We start from the raw sequence: 12,555 nt of genomic DNA, 5'->3' as shown, positions 1-12,555 counted from the left end.
TTACTCCCCCCTTAGAAAGTGCATCGCCCCGATGCATCCCCCATCCCAAAACAAAACAAAGCACATAAGAAGAACGGCAAACTAAAGAGTCACTTGAAACACATAAGATTCACAGGCCTATCGAGCATAGTACGGCTTCAGGCGCACGACGTGGACGACTTCAGGTCGTGGTGGGCGGAGTGACGATGTTCTTGTTCCGTCGGGCATCACCTCGTAGTTGAGCTCGCCGAGGCGACGAAGCACCTTCTATGGTCCAAAGTACCGTTTCAGCAGTTTCTCACTGAGGCCGCGGCGACGGATGGGCGTCCACACCCACACCCTGTCTCCGGGCTGGAAGTGAACGTCCCTGCGACGAAGGTTGTAGCGGCCCGCGTCGACGCGTTGCTGGTCTTGAATCATGAGTCGGGCGAGCTGGCGGACTTCTTCGGCGCGTTGAGGAACCGCCTGGGCGTCGTCGCTCTCGTTGTCAGATGGCTCATGGGGCAGCATTGCGTCCAGCATGGTCGTTACCTTCCGACCATGTACCAGCTGGAAAGGTGTGAATCCAGTGGTCTCCTGAACCGCCGTATTGTAGGCAAACGTGACGTAGGGCAACACCTCGTCCCACGTCTTGTGCTCTACGTCGACGTACATAGAGATCATATCGGCGATTGTCTTGTTGAGTCGCTCGGTCAGCCCGTTGGTCTGCGGGTGGTATGCAGTGGTTCGACGATGGCCGGTGCCACTGAGACGAAGGATCTCTTGCGTCAGCTTGGCCATGAACGAAGATCCGCGATCTGTAATCAGAACTTCGGGAGCGCCGTGCCGGAGGACGATGGACTCCATGAAAAAGTTGGCGACTTCCACAGCAGTCCCTGAAGGAAGAGCTTTCGTTTCGGCGTACCGCGTGAGATAATCTGTGGCGACGATGATCCAGCGGTTCCCCGACATCGAAGGCGGAAAAGGACCAAGTAGATCCATTCCGATCTGCTGGAAGGGCGTAGTTGGAGGAGAAATGGGCTGCAGAAGTCCGGCCGGCCTCGTCGGCGGTTTCTTGCGTCGCTGGCACTCGCGGCATGATCGTGTGTATAGGTGGACGGTCTTGGCGAGCTTCGGCCAGTAATACTTTTCGCGAATACGGGCCAGTGTCCGGCTGTAACCAAGGTGTCCGGATGTCGGGTCGTCGTGGCAAGCTTGGAAGATCTCCTCTCGAAGGTCACTCGGGATTACCAGCAACCACGGTGTGTTGTTGTCGCCGAAGTTCTCTTTTGTAGAGTACACCTTGTCGGATAGCGAAGGTCGGCAGTACTCGTGAGAAGACACGTGGCACGGTACTCCTGCCCCCTTCCAGGTGCTCGATTAATGCGCGCAGCTCAGGATCGTCCCGTTGACGTCGTGCCATATCGTCGGTGTTCACTGCTCCTAGGAAGCGCTCGTCGTCATTGTCGTCGCTGCAGCCGGAAGGAGTTTCGACGGGGGCTCTGGACAGGCAGTCAGCGTCGCTGTGCTTCCGGCCTGACTTATAGACCACTGTCATGTTCAACTCTTGTAGTCGAAGACTCCATCGAGCGAGGCGTCCTGACGGGTCCTTCAGGTTCGCAAGCCAGCAGAGCGAGTGGTGGTCCGTGACCACACAGAACGGGCTCCCGTACAAGTACGGACGAAACTTCGTTATTGCCCAGACGACCGCAAGGCATTCGTTTTCAGTCGTGGAGTAATTTTTCTCCGCCTTGGACAACGTCCGACTTCCGTAGGCGATGACTCGCTCGATGCCTTCTTGCACTTGGACTAGTACTGCGCCCAGTCCCACGTTACTTGCGTCCGTGTGAATTTCTGTTTCCGCATCCTGGTCGAAATGTCCAAGCACAGGAGGAGTCTGGAGTCGTCGTTTCAGTTCGTCGAATGCCTGCTGTTCCTCCTCGGCCCATTCGAACTTCTCGGCGTCTTTCGTGAGATTCGTAAGTGGTGCGGAAATCCTTGCGAAATCCCGAACGAAGCGTCGATAATAGGCACAAAGTCCAAGGAATCTTCGCACGGCCTTCTTATCTGTCGGCGCTGGAAATGCCGCGACGGCGCGAGTCTTCTCGGGGTCTGGGCGGACGCCTTCGTTACTAACCACGTGGCCAAGGAACTTCAGTTCGTCATAGGCGAACCGGCACTTTGACGGCTTGAGTGTGAGTCCGGCGGTCTGAATGGCTTGAAGAACAGCTCGGAGTCGTCTCAAGTGCTCGTCGAAGTCAGCTGAAAATACTACGACGTCGTCAAGGTAGACGAGACAACTCTGCCACTTCAGCCCTGCCAGTACGGTGTCCATGACACGCTGGAAAGTCGCTGGCGCCGTGCATAGTCCGAAGGGCATCACCTTGAACTCATACAGTCCATCCGGCGTGACGAAGGCTGTCTTCTCTCGGTCCCGTTCGTCGACCTCGATTTGCCATTAGCCGCTCTTCAGGTCCATCGATGAAAAGTATCGAGAGTGGCGCAGCCGGTCTAGAGTGTCGTCGATGCGGGGGAGTGGGTAGACGTCTTTCTTTGTAACCGTGTTGAGCTGCCGGTAGTCTACGCAGAACCGAAGAGTTCCGTCCTTTTTCTTAACCAGCACGACTGGAGAGGCCCATGGACTGCTTGAAGGTTGAATTATGTCGTCATTCAGCATCTCTTGAACTTGCTGATGGATCACCTCCCTTTCCTTAGCGGAGACTCTGTACGGCGATCGATGCACAGGGCGCGCGTCGTCCTCGATAACGATGCGATGCTTGGCAACCGCGGTCTGGCGCACCTTCGACGACGTCGCAAAGCAGTCGCGGTATTCGGCGAGGAGGTTAACCAGCTGACGCCGTCTAGGGTCCGGAAGCTTAGGGTCAATGTCGAGCTGCGCTGGCGACGTACTGTCTTGCTGGGGCGGCGAGGATTCGTCAGTAATCGCGTTGATTTCGGCGGGGTTTCGGAGTTTCTCGACGTGGCCCACGGCTGCACCTTTCGTGAGGTGTTGCGTTACGTTTCGGAAGTTCGTCACGAGGGCCACAGTCCGCCCATCCTGAACTTCAGCTACTCCCCTTGCGACGCCTATGCTTCTTCCCAGGAGCAATTGGAGGCTTCCCTCGAGAAGAACTTCGCCACAGGAAGCTTCATCGATCCCGACAAGTACGAAAACACTCGACCGCGGTGGTAGGTTTACGTGGTTTGCGAGGACTCGGACCGTGGGTGACGTCGCTTGGGGTTCCTCCGCTGGTGGAGCAGGTTTTCGTAGCGTCAGCCGGTTTGTTCCGAGGCCGATGACGGCGCCATACTTGCAGAGAAAGTCCATTCCGAGGATAACGTCCCTCGAACAGTCTTGCAGAACGACGAACTTGACAGGGCACGTTTCACCGTGGATCTCGACGCGAGCAGTGCATCTCCCGACTGGTGTGATGAGATGTCCTCCGGCGGTTCGTATTTGGGGTCCTTCCCACGGCGTCATGACTTTTCGAAGGCGACGGGAGAGCCTCCCACTCAAGACTGAGCAGTCTGCTCCGGTGTCCACGAGTGCAGATGCGTCGTGGCCGTCGATGACGACGTTTAGGTTATTGGACACCACTGCAGCGGCGTCGTTTTGGTCTCTGGTAGCGTTCGAGTGGGGGCCGCCCGACGTCAGTGGAGGATCTTGGCGTCGGTCGTCTTCGGCAACTCCACCTCCAGGGGTTGCCGCGCCTAGTTTCCCCGGCGAGGAGCGAGGGGGGACAGGCTTTCACGTCGTGGTCGGTGCATCGGCGAAGCTGGACGTCGCGGTGACGGCGACCGGAACTCTCGGCGGGACGCAGGCTCGGGGGACTGAGGTCGTCGCAGGTACTCATCGATCTCGATAGGGCGTTCACCATGACGGGGGCGCGGGTCGTTCGGGTGGAACCCCCGTAGCCCGAGTCGTCGGTATGGGCATCGGCGGTAGGTGTGGTCCGCTTCCCCGCAATGGAAGCACAGAGGGCGTCGGTCGGGCGTTCGCCACACGTCGGTCTTGCGGGGTGCGCGAGGCTCCGGGCAGGCGTACTGGACCCGGTCGTCGTGGCGTCGGTCGTGCTGCGGCGCAGGAGACTGACATCGGGGCGGCGTGACATAGGTGCGACGAGGAGGCGGTGGCCGTCGGGCCACTGCGACGTAACTCAACGTCGGTGGTTCCGGAGCGGTGCTGACGAGAACCTCAGGCTGCAGCGCTTGCTGGACTTCTTCCCTGACAATCTCGGCGATTGAGGGCGAAGCTGGGCTTGCGGCGGCAGGTATAAGTTTCTTGATCTCTTCCCGGACGACGTCTCGGATGATCTCGCGGATGTCTGTGGTGTTGCAGCCGGAAGGCGAAAAGGAACCGACGCCGGGAACTCGGTGATAGTGGGTGGCTCGTGCTTGAAGGGCACGTTCGATGTTGGTGGCCTCCGTCATGAAGCCTTCGATGGTGGTAGGCGGGCTCCGCACAAGACCACCGAAAATGTTTTCTTTGACGCCACGCATCAAGACTCTGAGCTTCTTTGCTTCGGATGCTTCGGGATCGGCGCGGTTGCTCAGTCGCAGGACATCTTCCACGAAGCTAACTACGCTCTCGTTAGGGCCTTGAATCCTCGCTTGAAGAAGCTCTTCCGCGCGTTCTCTTCGTTGTTGGTTCCTGAACGTTCTTCGCAACTCAGCCTTGAGTTGCTCCCAGGAAGTGATCGAAGCTTCGTGGTTCTCGAACCAGTTCCGGGCGGTGGCTTCCAAGGCGAAGTAAGCGTTTTGCAGACACTGTTCCGGTGTCCACCCGTTATGACGGGCACTCGTTCGTACTGTTGGACCCAGTCGTCGATGTCTTCGTGGCTTTCGCCGTGGAAGGGAGCCGGTGTCCTAGGAGCGACGGGTAGGTAGACGACGGCAGCAGCGGCGGGGGCCTGCGACTGGTTGTCCATCGTCGTCTTCTTAGGCTTGGGTTTGTCCAGGAGCAAACCGTACTCCGGATCCTCTCCTTTGGTGCGGCGGCTGGTCCGAGTTTCAGGTTCCGCGCTGAGTGGTCTTCTCAGCGAGCTTGGAGTCGGGCTTGCACTGCGGGTCCTGGGAGGGGAACGCTGCACGGGCATGCGGTACCCCGCACCTCCACCAAAATGTCACGGGTGGTGACTAAAAAACAATAAATAAACAGGAAGAAATAAACGTTTAATGTGGCGAACTTGTGCCAAAAATAAAAAAGTACAAAAGATAATAATAGAGCGTCGCGGGCGTCGGAGTCGGCGTGGCAGCAGAGTCGAACGCTAGGGCGAGACTGACTCCGGCTTGCCCGCGGAGCCGCTTTTGTACACACGTTGGCTTCTGGAGCATTCGACGTAGAAGGTTCGCCGCCTAGAACATTCTGACCTCGAATCAGCTAGACGGTTTTGGATTTCACCAGAACATCACATTACAGTGTTAACAAAAATGCATAGTCGCGGCCAGGAATCGAACCCTGGCCCTTCGCGTGGGAGGCAAGCGCGATAACCATTAGGCTACGGCCGCGCTGCCTACTTGGCGCGCGTCAATATTTAAACAAGTTTTCTGTATTTCATGACAGCTTCAGAAACGCAGGGCGGGGCTCTATACTCTCGAGATTCGTTTGCAGCCAATACTATTGCTGCATCTAATCAGTAAACAAATTTAAAACAAATAATAAATACAATAAGCCCCACTTTGCGTTACCTAACTTGTCAGCTATAAGCTGTTTTATCGCGGCGGCCGCCACGTTAAAATATGACGTAGCATGAATTGGGAAAAAGAACTGCAAATATTTTTATTTGCCGATTGGAAGGCGCTAGAATTCAAGTGGTTCACACAATTAGTTTAATTTATTCATGGCTGGACTTTTGTTTGTTGACGTTATGCTTAAACTATTTACTTCTTGGTATGTTCTTGTTCTTGTCGCCCAACCCAACTACGTCATATTCCAACATGGCAACCGTTCCACAAAAACAGCCTATGGCCAGTGACTGCTTAAGATAGGTTGGGCCTTCGGTATCTTTTCACTACGCGTCTATTTGAATTATAGCATCAGCTATAAGGATCACATATATGTATGAAAAAGTAAGTATTACGAAGCACGAAGCATTGTCATATTAGGCCACGCCCTGTGGTTATGAACCTTGATTAAATCGTGGCATGCTGGCGTAGTATAGATGCGCTATAGCATTGCCTATCTCTAAAAAAAAGAACAAATAAATTTCTGCCATGTGCGTCGCTAGTGTGACTGGTTTCCTCAGAGCGTTCGGTTTACAAATTAGACGGTGGTTTAGAAGGTATTAAAGTTTAATTAATGTTGAGCAATTGTGCAATCATTTCCCCTCGCCGATTCGCAAGTAGAGGGCGGCGGCCAAATTTAGTTAAATGGATACGACAACGAAATTTCGGCGCTCATTTTTTGGTCTATATGTGTTCAAAAAAGCACCATCAAATCGAACATACCAATATCTTGCTAAGAAGTCACGAAAAGGAATTTTAAAACGAATTAAACGATTAACAAAGAACACCTGGTGGATGTCGCTAACGCCTCGCTTGTAATGCCCGTCTAGCAACCTTGGCAGCTAGTGACGGAGGTTGTCTCGTCTTCGGCCACGACGAGAGAAGGGGGGAAGGAGAAACTCCCCTCTTCCCGAGAACCCCTTTTGTGTGTCGCAGAAGTCGCTATTGTCCCCCTAGAAGATTATAGAAGATTAACCTATCACTCAAAATTCGCACAAAAGCAGCCGCTTCGGTGGCTGGAACGACTAGGCCATCCTCTCTACGTCAGCCTCGCCGTAGCTTTGCTCGTCTTGAGACGACCTACGTCACGATTGCGTTGGATGTCACGTGCTCTAAGCTGGGCCTTCTCCGAGCGCTTGCCAGAGTGGGCCGTTTATAACGAAAAATACAGCCACCAGGCTCAAAATACAAACGTGCGATTGCCATTTACGGATATTGTGGATCATATTCAACCTGTTTTTGAACACGACGGGAATATTTCAAATTTCGTTGAAGTATCCCTTTAAAAAAGTGGTGAACCGAAATTTGGATTTCAGAAACAACAATGCACGAGATGTAGGTCGGACGCTACAATCGCTACAATACTACTCGTAAGGCGATATCTCGAATTGAAGGGCGTTTTTTCGGATAAAGAGGTCGAGATTGAACCAGGCCGACGAGGCGCGTGACCGTGAAGATGCCTATACTCCGCGACAACTTTTCTTGGCAATGCAGTGGAAGGTACAGGCCCGCGTCCCCCCTCCCATTTTGAGTTTGCGGGGGCTCTCCTCCTCTCCCCAGAAATGGGGGAGGAGGAGAGCCTGCGTAAACTCAAAATGGGAGAGGGGACGCGGGCCTGTACCTTCCACTGCATTGCCAAAAAAGTTGTCGCGGAGTATAGTTTCCTCCCCTTTTCTCTTCGCTCCATCAAGGCCCCGAGGAGGAGAAGACGCGAGGCCGTTCCCTCTCCTTCTCGGAGAAACATGACGTGAACATTTCTGTAAAGTGTGCCTCCTTATCTTGAATATTACGGTCATCCGTTCGAGATATTGCTGTATGAGTGATGTTTTGGTGTTTGTAGCATACCGTTGCACGCTCTGCCGCGTGTTTTTTGGAATCCAGATTTCGGTTCAGCATCCCTTTAAAGGACGAAGTGAAACCTCGGTTTTCTGCTGACAAAATAATCCTCCTTGTACTCCAATCTCCTAAGCCGCGAGAGAAGCCTAGTTGGGGCAAGATAAAAGGTGGGGAGAATATAGGAAAGGAGGTGGGCAAAAGAGGAAAGCTCGAAGTGCAGGTTGGCCTTTAAGGTTTTCCTTGTGACTCGAGGAATATAATTAAATGGAGACCCGTCGCGTGAATAACATTAGCATCCATCAATGAAATAATATAATAATAATAAAACTTTATTTCCAAATGAATTGGAGGGCAGAAGGAAAAAAAGCCTCCAGAGGAGGCTTGACGAGCCCGAAGTCCCCTCCCTGCTATATGTTATCCCGAGCCGAATATGTGTGCATAAGATTTTGGCAGCTATGATTTTATAAACAAAATGTAATTGTACAATGAGCTGATGTCAAACAAATCTTCAAACTTCTTATATAAATTTTCAGCTCTGCTTGAGAATTAGTATTCTTCCTGTGCCACTTTATTTACCAACATATCGGGATTTTTCGTAATTGTGTATGACATTATGTTCGCGCTAGTAAATGCTGGCTTCTATAATTTACCTTAAGCAAGAAGAAATGTTTAAAAAGGCTGTATAGCACGAACATGACAAGGACAAAAAAGGTACACCTAGATAATGACGGGTGCAGACCCTTCTTGTATGTTTCTTTTCATACTTCTCCTGTTCGCGTCTTTATTTGTTTTAAGTACGAACCAACTATCCTAATCAAGTGTGGCATTGCAAAAAAGTGTGCCATGGAACGTAACAAGACAGTGAAAAAATGAAAGCCGCTTAGAACTCCCTGTAACGCTGAATTAGAGCGCAGCTCTTGTGGAGGAGAAGGGAAGGGTACTAAGGGAAGGGTATACCCTCCCCACCTCATCCTCCCTGCTACTCCTCATCCCCTCCTCTCTCGTCCTCCTTCTCCTCCTCCCCTCCTTCACCTCCGATCCTCTTTACCCCCTCCCCCTCTTCCCCCATCCCCTTCCTCCCCTCCTTTCTCCTCCTCCTCCCCTCCTCCTCCCCTCCCCCTCCCCGAAACGTCACGAGGGCGACGTTTTGTCATGGTGCCGAAACGTCATCGTGCCGAAACGTCACCTCGGCTACGCCGACGGCGACGCCGCTCAAGCCGGAAATGGGAGCCTAAGAGCGTCGCTCTAAAATAGCTATCTGTTCCTCCCAAAGTGTTTTCTTTGCGCAATCACTTCAGAGTGGGGAACCAAGCGGCATCATGGGAGCCGGACAACGTTATCTCCTGCGATTGGTCAGCGCCGCGCCGCTGATCAGTTCCAGCAGACAGCGTTTTCCCGGTACCTTGGTCGCGGTTGGTCCCGCTGTGTACAATGTGGCCCTAGCACTTATTTAAAAAAAAAGTATATAGTTTGATTGATCTTACGATGTAATCAAGACGACCAGGTCTGCCACAACTTTGACGTGTCCCGTTTGAACAGCATCTGCTAGATTAGTCAGCGTGTTCCCAGAGAGCATATATCTTTTTCGGTGTGTTTGGGGCCTCAAGTCATCTGCAGCTTCTATTGTTTGCATAATGGAGTTCCACTAGAAAACAATATGATTTTTCGTAACAAGTCTCTTAGAAACGGGAAACAAACAGAGAACATTATAGAGAGACAAATGCAAAGCCACATACCTTTTCTAGCATCATGATACCAACCAGAACAAAGCGAATTCTCGGAATCGAAGTATCGTGGTATCGCAGGTTCACCTTGGGAAAAAGGTGGGTGAAATTTAGTAAGTTTTTATATCAGCGGCTGAGAACAAGGGCATGGAAAAGAACGTAACCAAGAGGGGGAGGGGTGTTTAGAACGCTTTCTACTCCCCGCCACCACCATCGCATTTACAAATCGTAGTAATTGCCAGACGGGCGCTTAGAGGGCACTGGGGCTCGCCACTATGAGATATCTCCGATTTTGTACATTTCAGTTCCAGAGCACTCCCGGCAGCATTGGTACTTTAGGACTTTTTTCCCGTTAGGTTCTGATGCAAAATGTGTTTCTTGTAGCAAACTGCCAATAGAACCGATATATCGAACCACGTCGAGACCTGCTGAGCGGTTTCGAGCCTAAATTTCGGACTTCTGTACGTACTCCTAGTTATGCATGTGGCCTTGTTCGTCGTTCGGTGACGATACCCCTGAACTGATGCGGGAAGCGAGTTACCAGATTGCTTACGTTTCTGCCGTGCTCTCTGACAGTAGTTTCCAGATAGAATATAGTATTGAAGGAACTAATGAATTGATATTGGACAAAACGCACGTCCAAAACCCTGATTAGCGATATCTTGAACGCGGAGAAAAAATGAAATCACAAGTTTAGTGTGCATTACCTTATTCTCTATCTTTTCATTTTCGAAGCTTCACAGAAATCCGAGTTAGCGAATATAAAACCTGATATTGTCTGAGCCTGTTTCATTTTCAACAAATAGATGCTACAACTGGGCAACGGCATTCCTCTTTCAAGTTCTATAATTCAGTCATTGAAGCAGACATTGAAACTGTTTAAAAGACGTTAAACACTCGTTTGGGAAATGAAGAACTTTTCTTTTTATCAATTTAGAAGAAACGGAATACGTGTGGTCACGTGACCAAGGAAAGGGAATGGGGAAAACAGAAAACTGGAGAGTGGAGGGAAGGGCAGGCACTGTAGGAAGGCGAGGGAGGGATAGGGAAGGCAGGACGTGGAAATGAGGAAGGGAAAGGTAGGGAAGGGAGCAGATGGAAAAGGGGAGGGGAGCAACACCACCTAGCCGTAGCACCTCTCTCTCTCCCTTCAAGGGGCATCTCCATGATTAGGCTAAACTGATAGCGCGCCTCTTCGCAAGGATCCCGTGACAGTTGGCTTCTTTGCAATGCACGTTTTCTTTTATTTTCTCTCTACCCCTCTGACTAGGCAAAGCTAACCTAACAAAAAAAAAAAAAAAAAAAAAAAAAAGCTTCGCAGTAAGGTGTTAAGTTTGTTTTTTCTTTTTTTCTCCCCAACGGTTTTCCGTCGCGTTCGTTTCTTCGATGGCTTTGTTGAGCTAGTCCTGCTGGCTGCATTAGGTGTATATGCGTCCAGAGGCTGATGGATAGTTTACAGCGGATGTGAAAATGTCCATATTTGAGTTTCTCCAAGGACGACTCTGGAGACCTTGACTACAGCGAACCGACGGGAAGGTCTTTCTTTTTCACGGCATGGCATGGTGAGAACTTCTCAATTTTTTTGATCGTGGGTTCGTTTCATCTTTTTGCGTTCCGCTGAATGCACAATTAGGAGTGACTTGGTTGTGCCCTGAAAGCAACATGTTCAAGTGCTGATCTGGTCGCTATTTGTAGATGCATAACTAAATAAAAATGGCTTGATTGATTTAGCGAGTTCAGGTTGGAATAATTCTTGTAAGCCAGGCAAGTGTTGAACTTTCAGGGTTGCAACCACCACATCAATCTAAATATATAAATAAAGGAAGAAGTTCATCGTGTCGTTTTTGCGTATCGTCATCGGAGCGCAGAAATGATCCGCTAAAACTCTATAGTAAGACCTATATTTTAGCGGGTTTTCGAGGTGTAGTTTGTAGAGCACGCAAGCTCGAATATGGTTCATTGACCCGTTTACATATCAATACAACACAGGCATATACTAAAAATTTAGCTGGAGCTGCAGCCCCTTCAGGCTTCCAAAGGAATCCCACCCCACATCATGTAGCTCTATTATTATCACGCAGTCAACGAGATTCTTCATGCAGGCTAGAACAATGTGGACTAACTCTTAGGAATGTACGTATTTGAGTGTTTTGAAACACAATATTAATATACAGAACCAACTTTTTTATGGTATTACAGGTGAACATAAGAAGCACAAGGAAGCATTGGAACCTCTTCAACGTCGTGGTGAAAGACGTGACGGCAAACACCGACATTTTTGTACTTACCGAAACGAATGTCTCTGAGGACTGCTGTAATCAATATGAGCTAGCAGGTTATAATTCATTCAGGTTTTCGCGATTGAATACTGGGGGTGGGGGCTCGCGGTTTTCGTTGAAAACACGTGGCTAGTTTCTGGAAATGACATCTCATTTTCTCACGCAGAAGCGATTGCCCTTAAAATTGACAATACTTGTTCTGTGATATTTTTCTTAGCTTCTTATAGTCCCCCTTCGAAGAGTATTAGCAGTTTTCTTGACGAATTGAAAGAAATACTCCCTACAATGAGTAACCTATGTTTGTTTTGCTTGGCTGGTGAAAATATGGATGTTGCGAAGCAGGATAGGTTTGACGTGTGTGATTATTTGAATATACTGGCACACCGGGGGCATCGTGAACGTTATTACTACTCCTACACGAGAAGAGATAGTAGCGGGTCAGCTAGCATCGTCACGCATTAATCACGTCTGCATTCGACCTGAAAAAATACCGTTGTTATGTCATCAGTCATTAAGCGAAAATTGACAGATGATGGCACATTCTCTTTTTGGCCGGCGCTACAATTACAAGACAACATCAGGGAAAAAGCGCGCACGCAAGCTCAAGTTAGCTGCTAAACCTGCACAGAAGACCCGAAGACAGTGCACGGGTTGTTATGCACCGATCAGTGGACGTGGCAGCCCAACGGAGGCCTGATAGATGGCGAAGAGTCTCACGAAATTCTGCGGAGACTGTTCGGGAAAGCCATTTATGTTTCTGGCATGATTCAAGAATCGGCGCAAACAGAAGCCATAGAACGTCAATAGATAGTGGTCATTCTGAAGATGACAATACAGGCAGTATTGTTAGAGAAAACGTCAGAATGTTAGCAATTTTAAGTTTCTTTTTGTTTCACTGAAATGCTCTGAAGGTGCTTTCAGTAAAATGTACTACAAAATATATAACCCTTGAACATCAGCGGTATACGGGCGGTCACTGTACTAGCATTACTTGTTTATAGTAAAATAATAATTTGAGCTTCGGTAGTTCAAAG

The 12,555-nt window shown here is 50.2% G+C and overlaps 1 protein-coding gene across 1 annotated transcript in view; it reads right to left on the bottom strand.

Moving 5' to 3' along the window:
* LOC115319728 (A disintegrin and metalloproteinase with thrombospondin motifs 12-like) overlaps window positions 1-12,555 on the bottom strand; it is a 65,517-nt gene that overhangs the window by 25,840 nt on the left and 27,122 nt on the right. Inside the window, exons 6-7 of the mRNA XM_042293496.1 lie at window positions 9,255-9,329; window positions 9,003-9,163 (exon numbers count right to left, since the gene is read on the bottom strand). Coding sequence (XP_042149430.1) covers window positions 9,003-9,163; window positions 9,255-9,329 — 236 coding nt within the window. The remainder of the gene's footprint in view (window positions 1-9,002; window positions 9,164-9,254; window positions 9,330-12,555) is intronic.

This window comes from Ixodes scapularis, unplaced genomic scaffold (genome assembly GCF_016920785.2).
Source record: "Ixodes scapularis isolate PalLabHiFi unplaced genomic scaffold, ASM1692078v2 PGA_scaffold4__175_contigs__length_147842914, whole genome shotgun sequence".
NCBI classification, from domain to species: Eukaryota; Metazoa; Arthropoda; class Arachnida; order Ixodida; family Ixodidae; genus Ixodes; species Ixodes scapularis.
The sequence above is the reverse complement of the archived record's forward strand: the minus strand, read 5'-3'. Positions and strand labels throughout refer to the sequence as shown.